This window comes from Thamnophis sirtalis, unplaced genomic scaffold, assembly GCF_051295495.1.
Source record: "Thamnophis sirtalis isolate CommonGarterSnake01/CBP01778 unplaced genomic scaffold, rThaSir2_p1.2 scaffold_7, whole genome shotgun sequence".
In the NCBI taxonomy this organism is placed as follows: Eukaryota; Metazoa; Chordata; class Lepidosauria; order Squamata; family Natricidae; genus Thamnophis; species Thamnophis sirtalis.
The window spans coordinates 45365945-45383941 of NW_028261387.1; the positions used below are offsets into that span (position 1 = coordinate 45365945).

At 40.3% G+C, this 17997-nt stretch overlaps 1 protein-coding gene across 2 annotated transcripts in view; it reads left to right on the forward strand.

Moving 5' to 3' along the window:
* Positions 1-17183, forward strand: part of MICAL1 (microtubule associated monooxygenase, calponin and LIM domain containing 1) — a 48508-nt gene extending 31325 nt beyond the window's left edge. The window contains exons 16-24 of one of the 2 annotated variants that reach the window (XM_087719894.1): positions 1808-1982; positions 3486-3556; positions 7115-7688; positions 10238-10326; positions 11980-12081; positions 13035-13128; positions 13276-13375; positions 14582-14655; positions 16082-17183. In XM_087719894.1, coding sequence (XP_087576020.1) covers positions 1808-1982; positions 3486-3556; positions 7115-7688; positions 10238-10326; positions 11980-12081; positions 13035-13128; positions 13276-13375; positions 14582-14655; positions 16082-16227 — 1425 coding nt within the window. In that variant the 3' untranslated portion in view covers positions 16228-17183. Of the gene's footprint in view, positions 1-1807; positions 1983-3485; positions 3569-7114; positions 7689-10237; positions 10327-11979; positions 12082-13034; positions 13129-13275; positions 13376-14581; positions 14656-16081 lie in introns of both variants that reach the window. The other variant, XM_087719893.1, reaches the window with a different exon arrangement.
* The last annotated feature ends 814 nt before the right edge of the window (positions 17184-17997 follow it).

Below are 17997 nucleotides of genomic sequence, written 5' to 3' on the forward strand. Positions count from 1 at the left end.
GTCTTCACTCACTCTCTCTTGCAGCATGCCCCGATGCGAAAAACACGGTGCGCTTGGGGCTGCTGCTGCGACGTCCAGGGAGGATAAACCAAGCCGTGCGCCTCTCCCAGCTGCTTTCGCGGCTTCCTGGAGCGCCAAGAACCTTCGCGCTCTTCTCCGCTCCTCGCGACTGCAACAGATGTCCAGAAGCGTCGGGAAACGTGCGGCTTATAACCCAGTGCGCTTTATATATGGAAAAAGTTTGAAAAATTAACGTTAACTGATACTGCGGCTTATAATCCGGTGCGGCTTTTGGTCGTGAAAATACGGTAATATATCAGATCTAGAATAGAGAAGGAAGGAAGGAAGGAAGGAAGGAAGGAAGGAAGGAAGGAAGGAAGGAAGGAAGGAAGGAAGGAAGGAAGGAAGGAAGGCAGGCAATGATGGAATAAGTATTCCTAGTAGACAATTTTTGAAAAACATGAGTTCTTGTTGTATAAATCATTGTAATAAATGGTATGAGTTTTCTGACTTTGGAACACAAAGATGGAAACCCCAGTACACATGATTTATGAACTACAGCTTTTGTGTGACTAATATGTTGAATCCTGCATTCAAATTCTAATCCCAGTGGTTAAGGTCCACCTGTAAAAATTGGAATTCAAATGTCATTTGACAAATTCCATCCCCCATAAATGAATTTTGGCAGGGGCAATAAGAGATTCATTTTCAAAACACAACTGAGACTTGTTCAATTCATTTCCCTCCTCAAAACTATAACAGTAAATTTTTGACTTATGGAAAATTCTTGTGGCTGAGATGTGCTTGTGTCATTGCACAGAACAGCTGCCAAAATTTTGGATGGTGCCCAAACTATTAGTTTTTCCACCAGAGATCAAGACACTTGTTTCCCTGTTTAGCAAGAGGCTCTCTGAAACAGCTGTTGAGCCAGGTGATGAGGAAGAAGCTGGATTAACCAAACAATGAATGGAGTTGCTTTAATATCCCACTAGTATAGTTACATACTATCAGGAAGCTCAACAGCATTGTTCAGGTTCAGACATTTCCAGGAAAGGATTACCTTGATGGATGTTTCAGGGGCTCTCTAATGGATCTGTCTCCCTAACAATTTTGCTGTCTTATTTTGAGCTAAGATACTGGAGTTTAACATATAACATGAAATATGTCTCTAGAAATTTAGGAAGCTACCCCATAAATCTGACCATAGGTTCATCTAATCTGGAATTGCTACAGTGACTGATAGCAGCTTTTTAGGATTTTCAGACATTGTTATTTTTTCAATTCTTTCCATAAATGCTAGGAATTAATCATGGGATTTCCTTCAGATTTTACTCTTCCTTATCGCATTCAAAATGAGCAAGCTTATGGTTAAACTGTCAAATTAAAAAAATCCAAAGGGCATTTTTTTCTCGTACCCACACCTCTATCAGATACCTTTGTAATTGGTATCCTTTACTAAGTGTTTACTTGGAGAACAATTGTACTATGACCTCTGTTCTCTGGATAACAGCACTGGGATTTCAGGGTAGTACACAGTACAACTATTGTACTTTCGATATTGTTAGCACCTGAGTTGTTCCCTTTGCAACTCATTGCAATTGTTCATTTTGCACATTGCTCTGGCTTCTACCATCACTTACACCCAATTGATTGCCAAACCCTCATGCTTTGTTGGTTTCTGACCTGGGTGATCCATGAAACCTGATAACACAGATCAGCACTGACCTGATCTGAGGAGGGAGTCTGCTTGAGGTTTAAGACTGCTCAGAATTCATGGCCCTAAGGGAAACTATTGATCTTCTGATAGACTTCGCCTGTCTCTCTGATGAAAAGCAGTGATGCCTGCTATTTCTGTGGAGATCACGTCTACATCCTGGAGAGGGTCAGTGCCGAAGGACGCTTCTTCCATCGAGGGTGCTTCAAATGCCATTACTGCAAAATAACGTTGCGACTAGGAGATTTTGTCTTCAATGAAGATGATGGTAAGTAGAGAGAACAGCTTAGAGGCAATACCGTATTTTTCAGAGTATAAGACGGACCTTCTTTCCCCCCAAAAGAGGGTGAAAATCTGGGTGTGTCTTATACACTGAATACAGCATTTTTGGCCTCCTGAAACCCAGCTCCCTTTACAAAAATTGACATGCAGAGGGTTTGGGAGGCCTGCAAAGTGCTCCTGGGGGCTAGGAAGGGGAAACGAGCAAAAAACAGGCTGTTTTTTGCTTGTTTTTGCCCCACCCAGCCCCCAGGAGCACTCTACAAGCCTCCTAAAGGCTATGCATGCCCTTTTGGGGGGCAAAAAAGGGCCCATTTTCTTGAAAAACAAATCATTTTTGGCTTGTTTTTGCCCCTCCCCCCGACACGAGCAGTTTGCAGCCTCTCAAACTCTCTGCATGCCAATTTTTCACAAAAAAAATACGGCGTGCAGAAGGTTTGGGGGGTCTGCAGAGTACAAAAACTTTGTTAAAAAATGTACCTCTTCAAAATCTTGTGTCTTATGCTTCGAAAAATATGGTAATTGGCAAGCCTGACAGACACAGCCATACAGGGGAAGCGGAAATGGTTTGAGTTGTCTGGATTCTGGCTGGTTGTCTGGTTTCCTGTTTTGTTTGTCTCTAGAGTTTGAGCAGAGCTGTACAACCAAATGTTCAGGGTATTATGCCCAGCAGCCTTAGAAGTGGCACCTTGTAATGGGAATGATCTTAGGAGAAAGAAGAAATCCTGCTTAGGGAACAATAAGATAAGAGAGGTTAAGTCCACAATTCAAAAAGGAATTTCCCTTCCTTCTCAGTCTGTGAAAAAGACCACAGCAAATTTATACTATGTATAAAATTTGCAAGATTATCTTAAACTAGCATTACAATAATGTAGAATTAGCTTAACTGGTTATATTTCCTGTCTGGTCCATCTGGGAAGGTTGACATCAATCTTGCAAGCCAATTGCCTTTTATTCTAAGGCCACAATAACATAACCTTGTAAGTCTGTAAGTACAAATCTCCCTCCATCTTTTTTACAGCCTGAGAAAGAAGGGAGGTTCCTTTTTGAATTTCTTTGCCCATTATGCAGCTATGGGCTGTACCTTCTTATCTGATTGTTCCCTGGGCAGTATCTCTTTCATCCGCTAAGGTCATTCCCACATACCATTACATCCCCAGAGACTCCCAATAGTTGACTTGGGGGGGGGGAGATATTAAATAATTGATTGAAGAGGGGTACTGTTGATTATTTTTCATGAATGATATATGTAATCAAATCAAAACTAGTCCTTTTCTGGTGTCACACATTCTTTGGCTTGTTATCCTTGCTACCCTACTCAAAGGCCAAGTGTGGCCCTCAGGATAGAAAACACACACCCTTGTTTCTGATTCTGCCATTGCCACATCCTCCTTTTATTTAATCCTGAAGATTAAATCTGCACCCCTGACAGCATTTCTGGTTGGGCCCAAATGAATTGCAGTCACATACTAACCTGCTTGTTTCTTCCTAGGCAACTTCTATTGCACATTGCATTCCTCAGTCTCATCAGACATGACCACCCCCAGCAAAGCTTCCTTCAAGGTAGCATATGAGGTAGGTAGGATGGTTGCTTTTTCAGACTGGCTGCGTGTTAGAGCAGAGGGAGAACAAGTGGATAATCTTGAAAAGATTGGAGTATGTGAGAAGGATCATTTATGTGGTTTTGAGTTAGGGATAGCCAATGTTTTGTCCAGATTGCTGACAGTGCTGAGGTATGTGGGTTGACAACATAAAGTGCTTTAGAACAATATGTTTAGACAATGGAATGCAATGGAAAATATGATGTAATATAAGCAGATGTATGCCATATGCATCTTGGGCAACACAAAACTAATTTCCCACCTATTCTGAACATAATCTCAGTTGGGAGTCATTGATCAGGAAATTGATTATGTGTGTGGGTACCAAAGTAAAACTGATGATTTGTGGGGGGGGGAGGTAATCTGTAAGGAAAAAAATCAAAACAAATTAGCTGGCATTATAATCCCTTTACAGCACTCTACTATACTTCTGATCATTGTGTCTCTCCCTCCCACCCGTCAAAAGACATGATTGTGTTTGAACACTGCTGTAAGTTTTGAATGTTAATTTATTGTGACAAGCAGTTTACGGCTTGTTTGCCCATGCTTGGTTCCACTTTCTTGTGGGTGTGATTAAACAAACTTGGACAGCAAGCATAACATTATATAAGAACTGGGAACCATGGCTTCATTTCCTAAACTGGAATCAATGTAAGAACAAAATGTAGCATATTACTCTCATCTGTAAAAGCAAACCATACTTCTTTTATTTGCATGCAGAGATGAATCCTGTTTTGCAAGACACTGCTCCTACTTTCATTCAAAGCTGAGAGGAACAATTATAATACTGTTTTCTCTTCCTCTGTAAAAGGTGCAAGAAAGAACAATCAGAATGATGGGAAACTGACTTCAAATTCAGAGTTTTTATATTTTTAAATGTTTTTTTTAAATAATTATTTTTTTGAAGAGTGTTTTTAACCAAGTAAATAGCCTAAAAGAAAATAAAGATAATAAAGAAAAATAATAGTGAGGGGGGCAAGAAAATAGAATTGGGAATGAAAAAGATTAGTAAAGAAGCAGCTTCTGATCTTGCTAGCAGTTATAGATATATATTTTTCCTTCTCTCTCTTTAAAGTTACATCATAACACTCTTCTTTTTATAAGCCTCCCCCCTTCTAATCTGCAAACATATAAATAACAAATTCTTTTCTTTTTTTTCAGCAAAAACTGAGGAGTTCCCAATATCCATAAATCTAATTGTTGATGTTTCTCTAATCAAAACAAATTAATTTTGCTGTTATACATACACACATACACACACACACCGTGTTTTCCCGAAAATACAACATGACCTAAACTAAGGCCATGCCACATTTTTCAGGTGGGCAAAAATATAAGCCCCCCCTGAAAATAAGCCCCCTGGACAACCCCCCCCCTCTGGCCAGGCAGAGCACCACTCATTAACCTAGTGGTATCCCGAAGGCATCAAGTTGCAGGAACCGGGGGGGGGGGGGAGCCACAAAGGTGCTTGCATTGCTTGGTGCCTTTGGGATACCGCTAGGTCGGTGAGCAGCAATGTGCCCACGTGAGAGAGGGGTTTGCCGGATGGCTGTTCCGCTCCCCGATCGTGCGCCTCCCAGCCCCACTATGCCCTGGCCCAGCTCTCCCTGCAGAGCCAGGGCACTTCCGCCCCTGCTGCCAGCATCCCAGCATGGCTTTTTCTGAAGGAAGTAGGCTGCCGAGTCTTCCAGCAGTGGCCGCTCTGGGTGAACGCTCTATGCTTGTATGTTCTGCTGGCAGCCGGCCCACAATTTCTCTCTCTTTCCTCTGCCTTTGTTTCCCTCCCCCCATTTTCTCATTTGTTTGGAGTCTCACAAAGACTTATTTCTAGCAACTTTTACCGATGTAGAGGAGGGTGGCAGGTTGGGGGGGGGGACGCAAGGCGCGCGTCCTAGAGCTACCATAGACTGACAACTCTGCTGCATTCCTTGCCCTTTCACCCAGGGAAGCCATTTGTAAAAGAAACCTCATGAGTTTAACTTGCAAGGTTATTTTTACAAGGGGTTTCCCTGGACGAAACGGCAAAGAACGCAGTGGAGCTGTCAGTCTCTGGTAGCATTAGGACACGCGTCTTACTTCTCCCCCCACAACCTGCCACCCCTCGCTAAAGGGATAGTGGGGAAGGGAACCAGGCAGGCTGCCTTTACCATGGGGTGGGGGAGGTGGCAGGCCAGCAACTCACCTCGCACCTCATTCCCTCCTACGCAAAAAGAACACCCCCCCGCAATGGTAACGGCTGCCTGCCTGCTTCCCTTCCCTGACATCCCTTTAGCGAGGGATGGCAGGTTGGGGGGGGGGGAGTTTTTGCCTTCCCCCAGGAACACTCTGCAGGCTTCAGCAGGGTTGGGTAAAGGCAAAAATGACCATTTTTGCAAACGTTGGCGGTATTTTTGCCTTCCCCCAGCCCTGCTGAAGCCTGCAGTGCTCCTGGGAGCTGGGGAGAACAAAAAGGGTTTTTTTCTTATTTATCTCTTCGAAATTTTGGGGCGTCTTATACACCGGTGCGTGCTATAGTCAGAAAAATACAGTATTTCTCAACAGAATCGACACTATTATCCAAACTAAGAAGCAAGCTGTGAAATACAATTTCAGACCAGGCACTTGCAATCCTTGTTTCTTTTCATCTTGAAATATTTTATGTTTAATTTTTTTGGGGTGAGGGAGGTGCTTCTTGCCATACAAACAGATACATATTTTTTCCATTGTTGCCAGCACCTGTAGATTTTCAATAAATCTGATCACTGGCTGATTCTGGTCATGTAAGATGGGAAATGCTTCATGTAGGATATGACCAAGTCTTTGACTGCTGTACCACAGTGGTTATAACAAAGAGATTAACAGATGCCTGGAAATTAATGTTCTCAGTGGTTTTATTTATCACGATGTATGCTGTTTATCATATTATTTATTTCTATTTATTTATTAGCTATAGTTTTGGAAGCAGTGTGTCTCTCCATATTACTTCTTTGAGTTATACCTCCCCTTTAATTCAGGAACCTCAAACAGCATCAATAATACTTCCTCCTTCTATTTTTCCATATGGCATTAACTCTGGATCAAGAAGAATGACCAGGCCTGAGAATCTCCTCAAGCCTAGGTCAAGATTTAAATCTCAACACCACAGTTACTTTAGTTGCTGGAAATATGCAGATACTGTTGCATTAATGGGCAATGGTATCTTATAGGTTTTCTGTTCAGAACATGCTTGGCTATTTTGAGAACTTGAATATCAATTTGATAGACTGTTTGGATGTTTTAGAATAGAATAGACTAACAGAGTTGCAAGGGACCTTGGGGGTCTTCTAGTCCAACCCCCTGCCTAGGCAGGAAACCTACACCACTTCAGACAAATGGTTAGCCAACAACTTTTTAAAAACCTCCAGTGTTGGGGCATTCACAACCTCTGGAGGCAAGTTGGTCCACTGATTAATTGTTCTAGCTGTCAGGAAATTCCTCCTTAGTTCTAAGTTTTTATATACTTGCAACTCATTTGCAAACTTGTTGTATTTCGTTTCTGCAGGATTCATCCTATCCGGACAGTCCACCAGGCAAAAACATTTTAGACTTGACTACTGAAGAAAAGAGGGTGGTAAAAAATCCACATTGGCCAAGCCTGGATGAGCTTAAGTCTCCCTTTGTAGATCAGCTGCCAGAATGCCAGCCTGAATCACTTCGGAAAAAAGGTAGTGAAGGCCCCAGCCTATTTCCATCAGAAAAGGAAGGTGCTGGTATAATAAGCTCCTCTCTTGTGGGAGTTGAGAAGCCAACTGACTCTGTTCCCAAGGCTGATTCAGCTTTTCAGATTGATGGAAGCAGAAGATCACCTGAGATCATGGCACAGGACCAAACAATTTGGAGTGGTCACTCTAAGGGAGAGCCTTGTCTAAATCCACTTTCACGAGGAACAGGTCTTACTATTTCTGGAGAAGGTTCAAACCCCACCCTAGAGCAAATCCAACGTGAGATCATCCAGAAGAAAAAGATTTGTCTGTCAGACTTGGAAAAGCTTGAATTATCCAGACTGAGTCCAATTTCAAACCCGCTTGATGTTTCTGATATAGGGCTGGAAGAATCCAGCTTCAGCAGAGAATCAGGTTATTTTCCTTGCTTATTTTTTTATTGTATCTCAAATGTTCCAAACAGATGATAAAAGGGAGGAGGAGTAAAGACCCAACAAAAGAGAATGAATGAAAATCAGATGTCTGTGATTTACATACTCTCCCCCCCCCCCTTCCAATTTTATTTTCCATAATACAAGGCAAATTCTGTCATGGTATTCATGCTATGGAACAGGTTTTTTTCTTTGTTGCCATTTAAAAAGATTGTGAACTCTGTGTTCTTTGGAAACAAAAAGGTCCCTCATCATTAACCACAAAAAGTTGTTCTCTAGTTCTTTTCCATGACATTGGCTCTCTTTGAAAATTACAATAGGCGGTGATGTTTGAGGCAATTTCCAGTTTGCCCATATCAGTTCAAGCAGCTTGCCAAGCTCTTTTCTGCACTGATTTATTTATTTTTTACTATGCCATTTTCCTATTCCCTGCATCCTGCAGCATCTCTTTACCCACTTCATTTCTTGGAGCTCTTCAGAAAACCAAGGAGCCACTTGAGAAGAGGCTGCTCAGGACCAGTCACATCATAGTGATGTGATTGCCTCTGCATTTCAGACTGGTGAAATCCTTTAGCATTGACTAGAAATTTTCCAGATCCATCAGGTGCCTAAATTAGCCATGTTAATTGGCCTTTCCTCCCTGTGAAATCTATGGGTGTAGTTAACCCTATGATCAGCAGGAAGAGACTTGTCCAATACTAGATGGGCTTTCATCAGTTCTGAGATACAATCCAGATCTAATGTATGACTAACACGGGTTAGGCCAGGAATGACCTGGGACAAATTAAGGGTCCTCGTGTACTCCTAAACTGCCTCCAAGATTAAAATCACCCAGCACCAAAATCTGGGTGAATCCACAACCACCACAGCAAATGGAGTCAAGGTGTCCTTTCTCGCCTGGACTACTGCAACGCTCTCTACATGGGGCTGCCCTTGAAGAGCACCCGGAGGCTTCAGCTGGTCCAGAATCCGGCCGCGCAGGTTATCATGGGGGTACCTAGGTGCTCCCATGTTACGCCCCTTTTAGGCGATCTGCACTGGTTGTCAGTTGTTTTTCAGGTGCGATTCAAGGTACTACTTATGACCTTTAAAGCGCTCCATGGCTTAGGCCCAGGGTACCTGCGAAACCACCTACTGCCACCGGTAGCCTTCCACCGTCCAGTGCGATCCCACAGAGTTGGCCTCCTCAGGGTGCCGTCGGCCAGACAGTGTCGGCTAGTGACCCCCAGGGGGAGAGCCTTCTCTGTGGGAGCGTCTTCCCTCTGGAATGAGCTGCCCCTGGAGCTTCGCATAATCCCCGACCTCCGGTCTTTCCGACACGCGCTAAAAAGTTGGCTTTTCCAGCAAGCCGGCCTGGCCTGAACAAAACAAAATAAATTATTGATTTAATTGTTAATTTTAATCTAATTTTTTAAAAGTTATTGTTAATATTAATTGGGTTTGTTTTTGGATACTCTATCTAATTTCCTTTTTAACTTTTGTAATAGGTGTTGTTTTTTTTAATGCTGTACGTCGCCCTGAGTCCTTTGGGAGAAAGGTGGCATATAAATCCAATAAACAATAAACAAACAAACAATGGAAATGGGAAGAGGTGCAGTCAGGCAACTGGGAAGACAGTAGAACTGCAGCTGTTCTTTTCAGCCCAGTCTCTCAAACATAGCCTCATGGGTGGATTTCAATGGGGAAAGTGTGTGTTTCCCCGCACCTCACCCAGATGGTTCTCAATGGCACATCTTAAAGGGTCTACCTTTTCATTCTCAATGAAGCCATGAATGAGGATAGAACTGAGATTCCAAAGCAGCAGTCAAAATATGATCTATTCAGCAATACCTGGCTCTAGAGGTGAAATTATGGGACTAGAGAGAGAGACTGGACTATAGTTCCAATTTCTCTTTCCCTAGAATGACTTTCCCTCATCTCCAGCCATATTTTTCCTCTTTTTGCTGTCATTATCTGGATATGCCTCATTCATATGCCCCACTTCACATAATCTTTGCATTGTTCATAAACACAAGCTATGCATTAATCTTATTATGTAGTACCTGTCTGCATATTGCTTGTTGTTAGATGAAGTACAGACATCTATGTATGTATTTCTGTATGTGATTTGTTGAATGTAGCCTATGTTGAATCTCTTTATGTTACTAAAAATCCCCCCCCCTCCTGCACTACTTCAACTTTAGAAAGCAGAAACGATCACTTCAGTCAATGAACCATTAATCCTTCATTAAAGTTCAATGGATTTCATCCTTTGAAACTAAAGTCCCCCCCCCCAAAAAATCTAGTGTTCCATTTACTATTGAAGAGTTTTCCCCTTTGTAGAATTAAGTTCTGATTTTGAATGGTGCAGAAATGCCAAAGCATTTGCCTCATTTAATTTTATAAAAGCAAGCCTTCTTTCAAAATGTGACAGAGAAAATAGTACCACCCTAGGTTCAAGCTTGCAAGTTTAACCCAAAGATCCCCTGTGGCTCTGTTACATGCAAAGTAAATACAGTATTTTTTGCAATCATAGCTGTTTTTCTTTGGCAGATTTTCTGGAGGTTGACAGTGACAGTGAGGAGGAGGAGGAGGAGGAGGAGGAGGAGGAAGAAGGGAACTTAGATCCTGGGCCAAGCATGGTGAGTCAAGACACCTGAATGTTTGGATGCTTGGTTCAAATATTTCTCAGTGTTACTTTTATGTATTAATAATCCAGAAGAATCATATTGTCACTATATTAGTAGGTAAAAAGCATTCGTCATATTTTCTTAGTGTTATTTTTCACTTTTGTAAAAAAAAATCTCGTATGCATGGACTTTCTTCTGTATGCCTTCAAAGGCATACAAAGTTTTAAGTTTCAAAGGTTTTAAGTTTTTTCCCTTTACTAATTATTTTCTTTTTCTGATTTTTCTATCTACAAGCTTCTTGGTTGACTTTCTGTCCTCTTTATAATGTACATCTTTTCTCAACCTGAGTACTTTCCATGTGAGTGGACTCTGGCTTGCAGAATTCTCCGCTCCAGCAGTACTTAATTCTGGGGAACATCTGCATTTGGAGGACACATCCTTTCACTACTTTTTCTACTCAATGTCTATGTCATTCTGCGATCCCAGCATGCTGTTTCCCCTGTATAATCAGCTACTCTTTTTCTTCTTCCTTACACACAAGATCCATTTCTATTCACTGTATCTTTTTACACATGATTGCTATGTTGTTGTGGTCACCCTGGTGTTCCTTTACTGTCTTCTCTTTACAACTGTTATGAAGACTTTGAAATGCCCAGCAACTCCTTTCAATAAAAGACTCACAAAGTGGATAAATGCAGGCTGGTACAAATGTCAACACACTTCTTTGAATCCACAAGGGATAGGAGTAATGTGAGGAGCAGTTACTCAGAATTTGACAACCCGTTAGCTGGTGATACCAATCTTTAATTTTCCTGAACAGGGAAGTAAGGGTTAGAAAATGGCCACAGGTAATTTAGAATCCATTTTAGTTCTCTGAAACTAAAGCAAATGTTTCTGTACTAAAATATTGATTCATAAGACTCTTACAAAATTCACAAGGCTGTCTACAGTGAAAACAGGGAATGTCTCTGTGCACGTTACAAGTTAAGACTGTGTAGTTAACAGACTCTTTAAAAGGTGTAGAATGGAACTTTGTTGGTTACTCTTGAAACTTTGGCAGGCCTTTAATCTTTTGCCCCATGAGCCAGACCAGGTAATCTCAAATCATGGTTTACAATTTGGGTTGTGAGCAACTTTTTGAAAAGCTGATTTTTGTGCAGGCAAAGCAAGTGGCATTGTTCCTATTAGCCAGCAATTTCTGGCCTGCTGTGTAGTGTATCTGTGGGTTTTTTTAGTATTAGTGAAGTTCACTATATTTATTCATCTTTTTCAATTTTCGGTCTTTCAAAATAGGAAAAATTTTATGAGTGGGTTAGGAATAAAATAAGCTTTAATCACAAAAGCATGATGTGTTGCATCATCATATCAGTACATTTATTTCTTGTTCAAGTCTTATTTGTGGGACTAACAGGCATTGCATCTATTCATTCATCACAGGGAGGGAGGTTGGGAACTGTACTTCAGCGTTCCCCAGGCATCTTGATTTTGGGGGAAGCATGTTCCATAAAGAATATTTTATATTTGGGATGCAGGAGTCCAGTTGATTTTAGCAGCCATGTAAGCAGCAATGCCTAGTCTGAGTCAATCACTACAGATGGACAGTAGCTTTTAAGTCTTCCCCCATGACCTTCTCTTGTTTTTACCTGTGCATGTTGTGGTTTGCAGCATTTCCTCAGCTTAACTGAAGAAACTCAGTATCCAACTTGGAAGAAGACATTGTTGCGACGATCCAGAGAGGCCGAAATGAAGAGGTTTTGTAAAGCTCAGGTGATTTTCTTTGTCAAGAATGTATTCAAATAAAGAAATAGATTATAAAAAAATAGAGACACCCAGGCACCATGCTCTCTGCAGCTATCAAGAATACTACGTGCAATACTACAAAAGGGTGTAGCAGTGTCTACCACAAGTGTGGTACCCATTACATTGGAAGCAACCTTGTTTGGCTGCTTTGTTTCCATGTCATTAGAACTATGCCTGGGGAGGTGGGAAAGGAAGAAGGGGCATGGCTGGAATATAAAACCTCTCTTATGAGCATAACAATGGTACTTAAGACAAATACTACTCCATACGGCTTTATAGTGCTCTCTGGGTGTCTTACAGTCAGCATATTGCCTCCCATAATATGGGTCCTCATTTTACCAACCTCAGAAAGATGGAACCTTGAGCCGTTGAGGATTGAACTCCTGGCAGTCAGCAGAATTAGCCTGCAATACTGCTTTCTAACCACTGTGCCGCCATGGCTCTTGTAATAAGTATAATAAGGAAAATATGAATGAATGTGATATTTGAATGTGATAATCCCAGAGACCTATATCTGTGTTTGGAAACATATAGGGATGCTTCTGTACTATCTAGCTTTTTGTGTTGATTTTGCAAAAATTCTTCTGTGACATCATTAATGTCTTAGCCTTGAAGCTACCTAGTCCTAGTAAAAACTTAAATGTGATGTTATCACTTAAAGGCAGTGGTGGGATTCACCCAGTTCACACCACTTCGGGAGAACTGGTTGTTAAGTTTCTGAGTAGTTTGGTGAACTGGTTGTTGGAAGAGATCATTAGGGCAGAGAACCGGTTGTTAAATTATTTGAATCCCACCACTGCTTAAAGGATTCCTTTTCCTAAAATCCCCTTTCCTGCTGTAAAATCTGGTTACAGGTCCCACTTCTTGCATTTCAAAACCTTTCTTTTAATCAATGTTTATTTTGACCAACATTTTTGCAGGCCATCCAGAGGCGGTTAGAAGAGATTGAAGTGACTTTTCGGGAGCTTGAGAAGCAGGGCATAAAGGTGGAACAATCTCTGCGAGAAGAGGCAGGTAAGAATCTGAAGCTTCCTTGACTAGGAATGGTGTCTGGAGATGGCCACATATGAAAAACAGGTGCCACAAAGTGGTCTAATGGTTCTTCTTTAAGCTAATGTGTCAGATTCAACTTCTCACATCTCCCTTCATCATATTCTTTAGGAACAGAGTCCGAACTGAAGAAACAGTGGATGAACCAGTTGCTCACGTTGATCCAAAAGAAGAACAGCCTGATGTCTGAAGAGTCTGACCTCATGATTGAGTAAGGAACTCTGCAAATTATGTCAGTTAAGATGAATAACTCATTTTGACCATAGAAAATCGATCCAGCACTGCTCTTTCATTTGCCATAGGAATCATAAGGGAGACCACAAGCCATTTGTGGTTTCTCCTCTCACTAACATAACTTTCAATCAAGCAAGTGGGCCAGCTTCTCAACATATAAAAAGCGATTAGGATGACTCCTTGTTAGCATAAAATGTATAAACACCCCAGTTGTGTCCCAGAATAGTGTTAGAAATGTAATTTCACACTCCAAAAAGGTAATGGAAAAGGTTCCTTCTGACATGGAATATAAATAAAAGCATTCTGCCCAAAAGAGAAAAAATATAATTGACATCAGCTCATTGTCCTTTATTATTTGTGTTACCTTTTACCTAGTTCCAAACAGCCTTCATAATGTTTTGCATTAATCGCTCTTATAATATTTTATAATACTGTTTCTTCTAACATTGTGAAGCAATCCAGTATCATTTTGGAGTTGGGTGACCCACAAATGTCATAAATAATAAATACCAGAACCAATGCAACTTATGATTAGAAATTATGACAATCAGAATCAAAAACAGGAAATAGCTTTTCATTCTATTAACTCAAAGCAAAATGAAAAAAGAAAGAAAGAGAAAAGCTGCACTATAATAGCACTCAAAGGCTACCACCTGTAATTCAAAGAATGAATTCAAGTAAGTTCTATCATTTGTAATGGTGACGAGATTTGCATACCATGCTAATTCATAAATGGTAACTTCAAAACCACAGTGGCGGAATATTAAGCCCAGATTTAACAACTATATGTTGGCAAGATATAACAACTACATAATGAGTTATTGCAAGATGACTCAATCACAGAATGAGACTTAGTCTAAAATGAAAATTCTGAGCATGAATCCCTGGAAACTCGTGGACAGGTGATCTATCCTAGAGGATCCCTTAGGGTGAAAGATCTGCAAGAAGAATATAAAATAAATATTCCACTAGTAAAATGACCAGTGGTTAGAGAAAAATAACTTGAAAATACTGATAATCTTGCTAGGATAATTCTGTTTGCAAGGCAAATGTGCCTCAGGTATACTGATATCATCTACTGCATGTTCTTCCTCATTTAGTATGGAGTTTTTGGGAAGGGAATTCCTTACGTTATCAGGAACTTTTTCTTAATTGTAGATAGTAACAATGACAATTTTTTTAGTGTGCAAGAGCTGAAGCTGGAAGAGCAGCAGTGGCAGCTGGATCAAGAGCTACGGCGCTACTATAATCTGGAAGGTAAGAAAGAACATACCGTATTTTTGGAGTATAAGACGTACCGAGATTTTGAAGACGCAAATTAAAAAAATGTTTTTGCACTCTGCAGACCTCCCAAAAATGGTCCTTTTTTTGCAAAAATGGGCCCGTTCCCCCTCCCTAAAGAAACAGCATGCATAGCATTTAGGAGGCTAGTGGAGTGCTCCTGGGGGCTGGGGGGGGGCAAAATTAAACAATAAATTTTCTGCTCATTTCTGCCCTCCTCAGCCCCCCAGGAGCACTCTGCAAGCCTCCTAAAACTATGCACAGCCAGTTTGATGAAAGGGGTGCGGTTTTGGGAGGTAAAAAATGCTGTATTCAATATATAAGACACACCCAGTTTTTCACCCTCTTTTTTGAGGGAAAAAGGTGTGTCTTATACTCTGAAAAATATGGTAATAGGTTGATATGGGAAAAGAGGAGGAGGAAGGTGTGTTGGGTATGTTCTCCACCTTGAGTTATCTAGAAAATAATAAAGGTAGGATACAAATGAATAAATAAAGAGCTGCCCAAGCTCATGATGAGAGGAACAATAATCATTTTTGCCTGAAAATACCTGCTATTTAATCAGCTCAATTAATTTATACTCAGAATTGTTTTTGAATGGTTTTAGATAGAAATTTACTAATGTAGCAGCCCTGCTGTGATTGAGAAAAGCCAGGAATCTGGTGGTCACAAGTCACACAGCCTTGAAAGACTCAACATTGTGAAATGTCCATTGGGTAACAAATAAAAAGTCGAAAGAAAAGGTTTGTCTGTCAAGAGAAGTTTCCCATTTGCCTTCTGTGGACAAATATTCCCCCTTTTTTCCAAGTTTAGCTTTGACAACATATTCATTATGGTCATTTGCAGTCTGGTATTCTCAGAATAGGAAATGTAAACAAAAGAAAGGTTTACCTTCTGGTCTTAATTTTTTTCTTTTTAAATAATAAAGGAATTTGGTTGAGAATAGTCAATAGCCCATTCAGCAAGAGCTAAAAACATCATGCATTCATTCCTTGAATGAAAAAAAAAGCATTTAGGTATGTTTGCTCTGTGTGCATGGAGTGATGTCACATTGGGGCAGAAAAACTAGGAAAGTTTATGTTCATTCATTCATTCATTCATTCATTCATTCATTCATTCATGTTATAAAAGTATAATTCTTGGAATCCTATTCCTGATGAAGTTTTAACTCCTGGGTTTCCCTGTGATATATTTTCCCTTTGACAAAATAGTAGATAAAGGATAGGGAACTTGCAGGTTTTTGGATGTTGCCTCTTTCAAAAATGGTTAGAGTCAGCATAACCAAAGAGGTTTGGAGATGTAATCCAGATATTTGCAGTTCCACCAGTCCTTTTTCTCTTTTATTATGTAATTGAATATTATGATGGTTCCTTATTCTGAGCATGTGATTTTTATTTTAAAGATTCTTTGAAAACTTCTGAGGACTATGAGTCAGAGAAGATAATCCTGTCCCAACTGGTTGCAATTGTGAATCAGCGCAGTGCTCTCATCGAGATGCAAGAGAGGAAGCGACTCAGTGAGCTTTCCGAGCTTTCCATGCACCAGTGATGGAAAATGCCTAGGATATTTGAGGTCAGGTTTATCTGGTGGATAAATTTGCTGAATGCCCTCCGTATTTGGCATGCCATTCCATTCTAGACTCTGACGAAGAAGCCTCATCTTTTGCAATTGATGCAACTTGATGCATCTGATGCAGCTATGTTTTTAAGTATTTTAAGGAGTAATAAGGAAAGTATGCAAAACTTCCTTTCATTGTTTGCAGATACAACTGTTGAAAGCTTTAAGAAAATTGTCTATTTGGAAAGAAAATAATATTCAGAAGATGTACATATTATTTAGCTATTGTTGTATATATTTGCAGTTAGCATGCTCTACTTTGACACAGGGCCTCATCCAACAGAAAAGATTTCTTTCACCCTTCTGCTGCAGGTGACTGTTATTTGTGATCTAGATGTGGTAAATTAGGAGGGGCTATATTGTTTAAGTGGAGAAGTATTCTAAAATCAAAAAAGCATTATCCTTCCATGAAGTTTGGAGAAGCCTTCAAATGGTCCAGAGTTGTATTCTAGAGGAGGACAATTAGTTAAAATCTCTTGAAGGATACATGGAATCAACAGACTATTTCAGAGGAAAGAAATAGATGCCCTACAATAAAAATTAAAATGCCATCATCAAAGATCTTCCATTATAATAAATGCGCAAGGAGAAATATGCATCTCTCGCACATTTTTGCTTGTGCCTACAAGCATACGAGATGCTATAGGGCAAGATCTTGAAGCTGGACCAGTATGGTTTGAAAATGCATGCTCTTCCTGCAAAATAAACAACGAATATGGATGCAGATCACAATGCACTGCTCCTGAAGGAAAACTTCAAGTGAACAGATGTCATTTGGTAACAATCTGAAAGTTGCTACTTCTGGATGAATATAAGCCAACTTGTTTTTCACAGACTTGCTCCAATAAATATAATGGAGTGAAAAGAAAATGCTCTTCTGTCTTTTGTCATCCAAGTTAATTTCACAATACAGGAAATATCCATCAAACCTTTTCAAAGTGTTGTTGGTCTTGGTCCAATTTCCTCTAAGAAGTGGCCAGGATTATGTTATTTGGTTTTCAGTAAGATTGCAAATGGTTGCGAAGGCAGACAATACAGTTCTTAGCTAGAATAATTAAGTAATTACTCTAGTAATTAAGTCAAGCCTGACCTTGAATTTGAACTGAAACTAGTTAAAAAATAATTTTCACTTCAAGTATTTTTGAGAAAAAGAGAAATTTAGTAGATGAAAGAAATACATGTACCAATGATGCCGTTCTAGGTAGAACTGTGTGCCTACTTCTTTACAGATACTGGATGATTTATAACTAATTTCTATTATAGTTTTAGAAGTATAATCTATGTTTGGGTATCGCAGCTTTGTGTTTTTAAAAAATCACTTTTTGACTCAGCCAATCAAGTTCATCTCTTGTCTTGGTTGGTTCTGATTAACCCCACCTTAACATAGGTATAATAGGTGTTTTCAAATGTTTAAGTCATTAACTGTTCTGTGCACCAGATCCAGGTCTGATTGGTCTGTGACAATGTCCAAAATATGCATTTATCATCTGGGCAAAAATAGGGAGGGCAGCAATGACTAAAGGGAGGGAAGGGAGGGGAAATAGGAGCAATGACTAAAGGGAGGAAAAAACAGGAAGATCAGGCGAGGGCTGTATGCCTGTGCCATAAGGAGGAGATAGGAGGGAGGGGTGAGATATATCAGCTTTACCCTACACATCAAATAAGACTCCACCAAATTTGCCTTGGCCAAAACCCTAATGT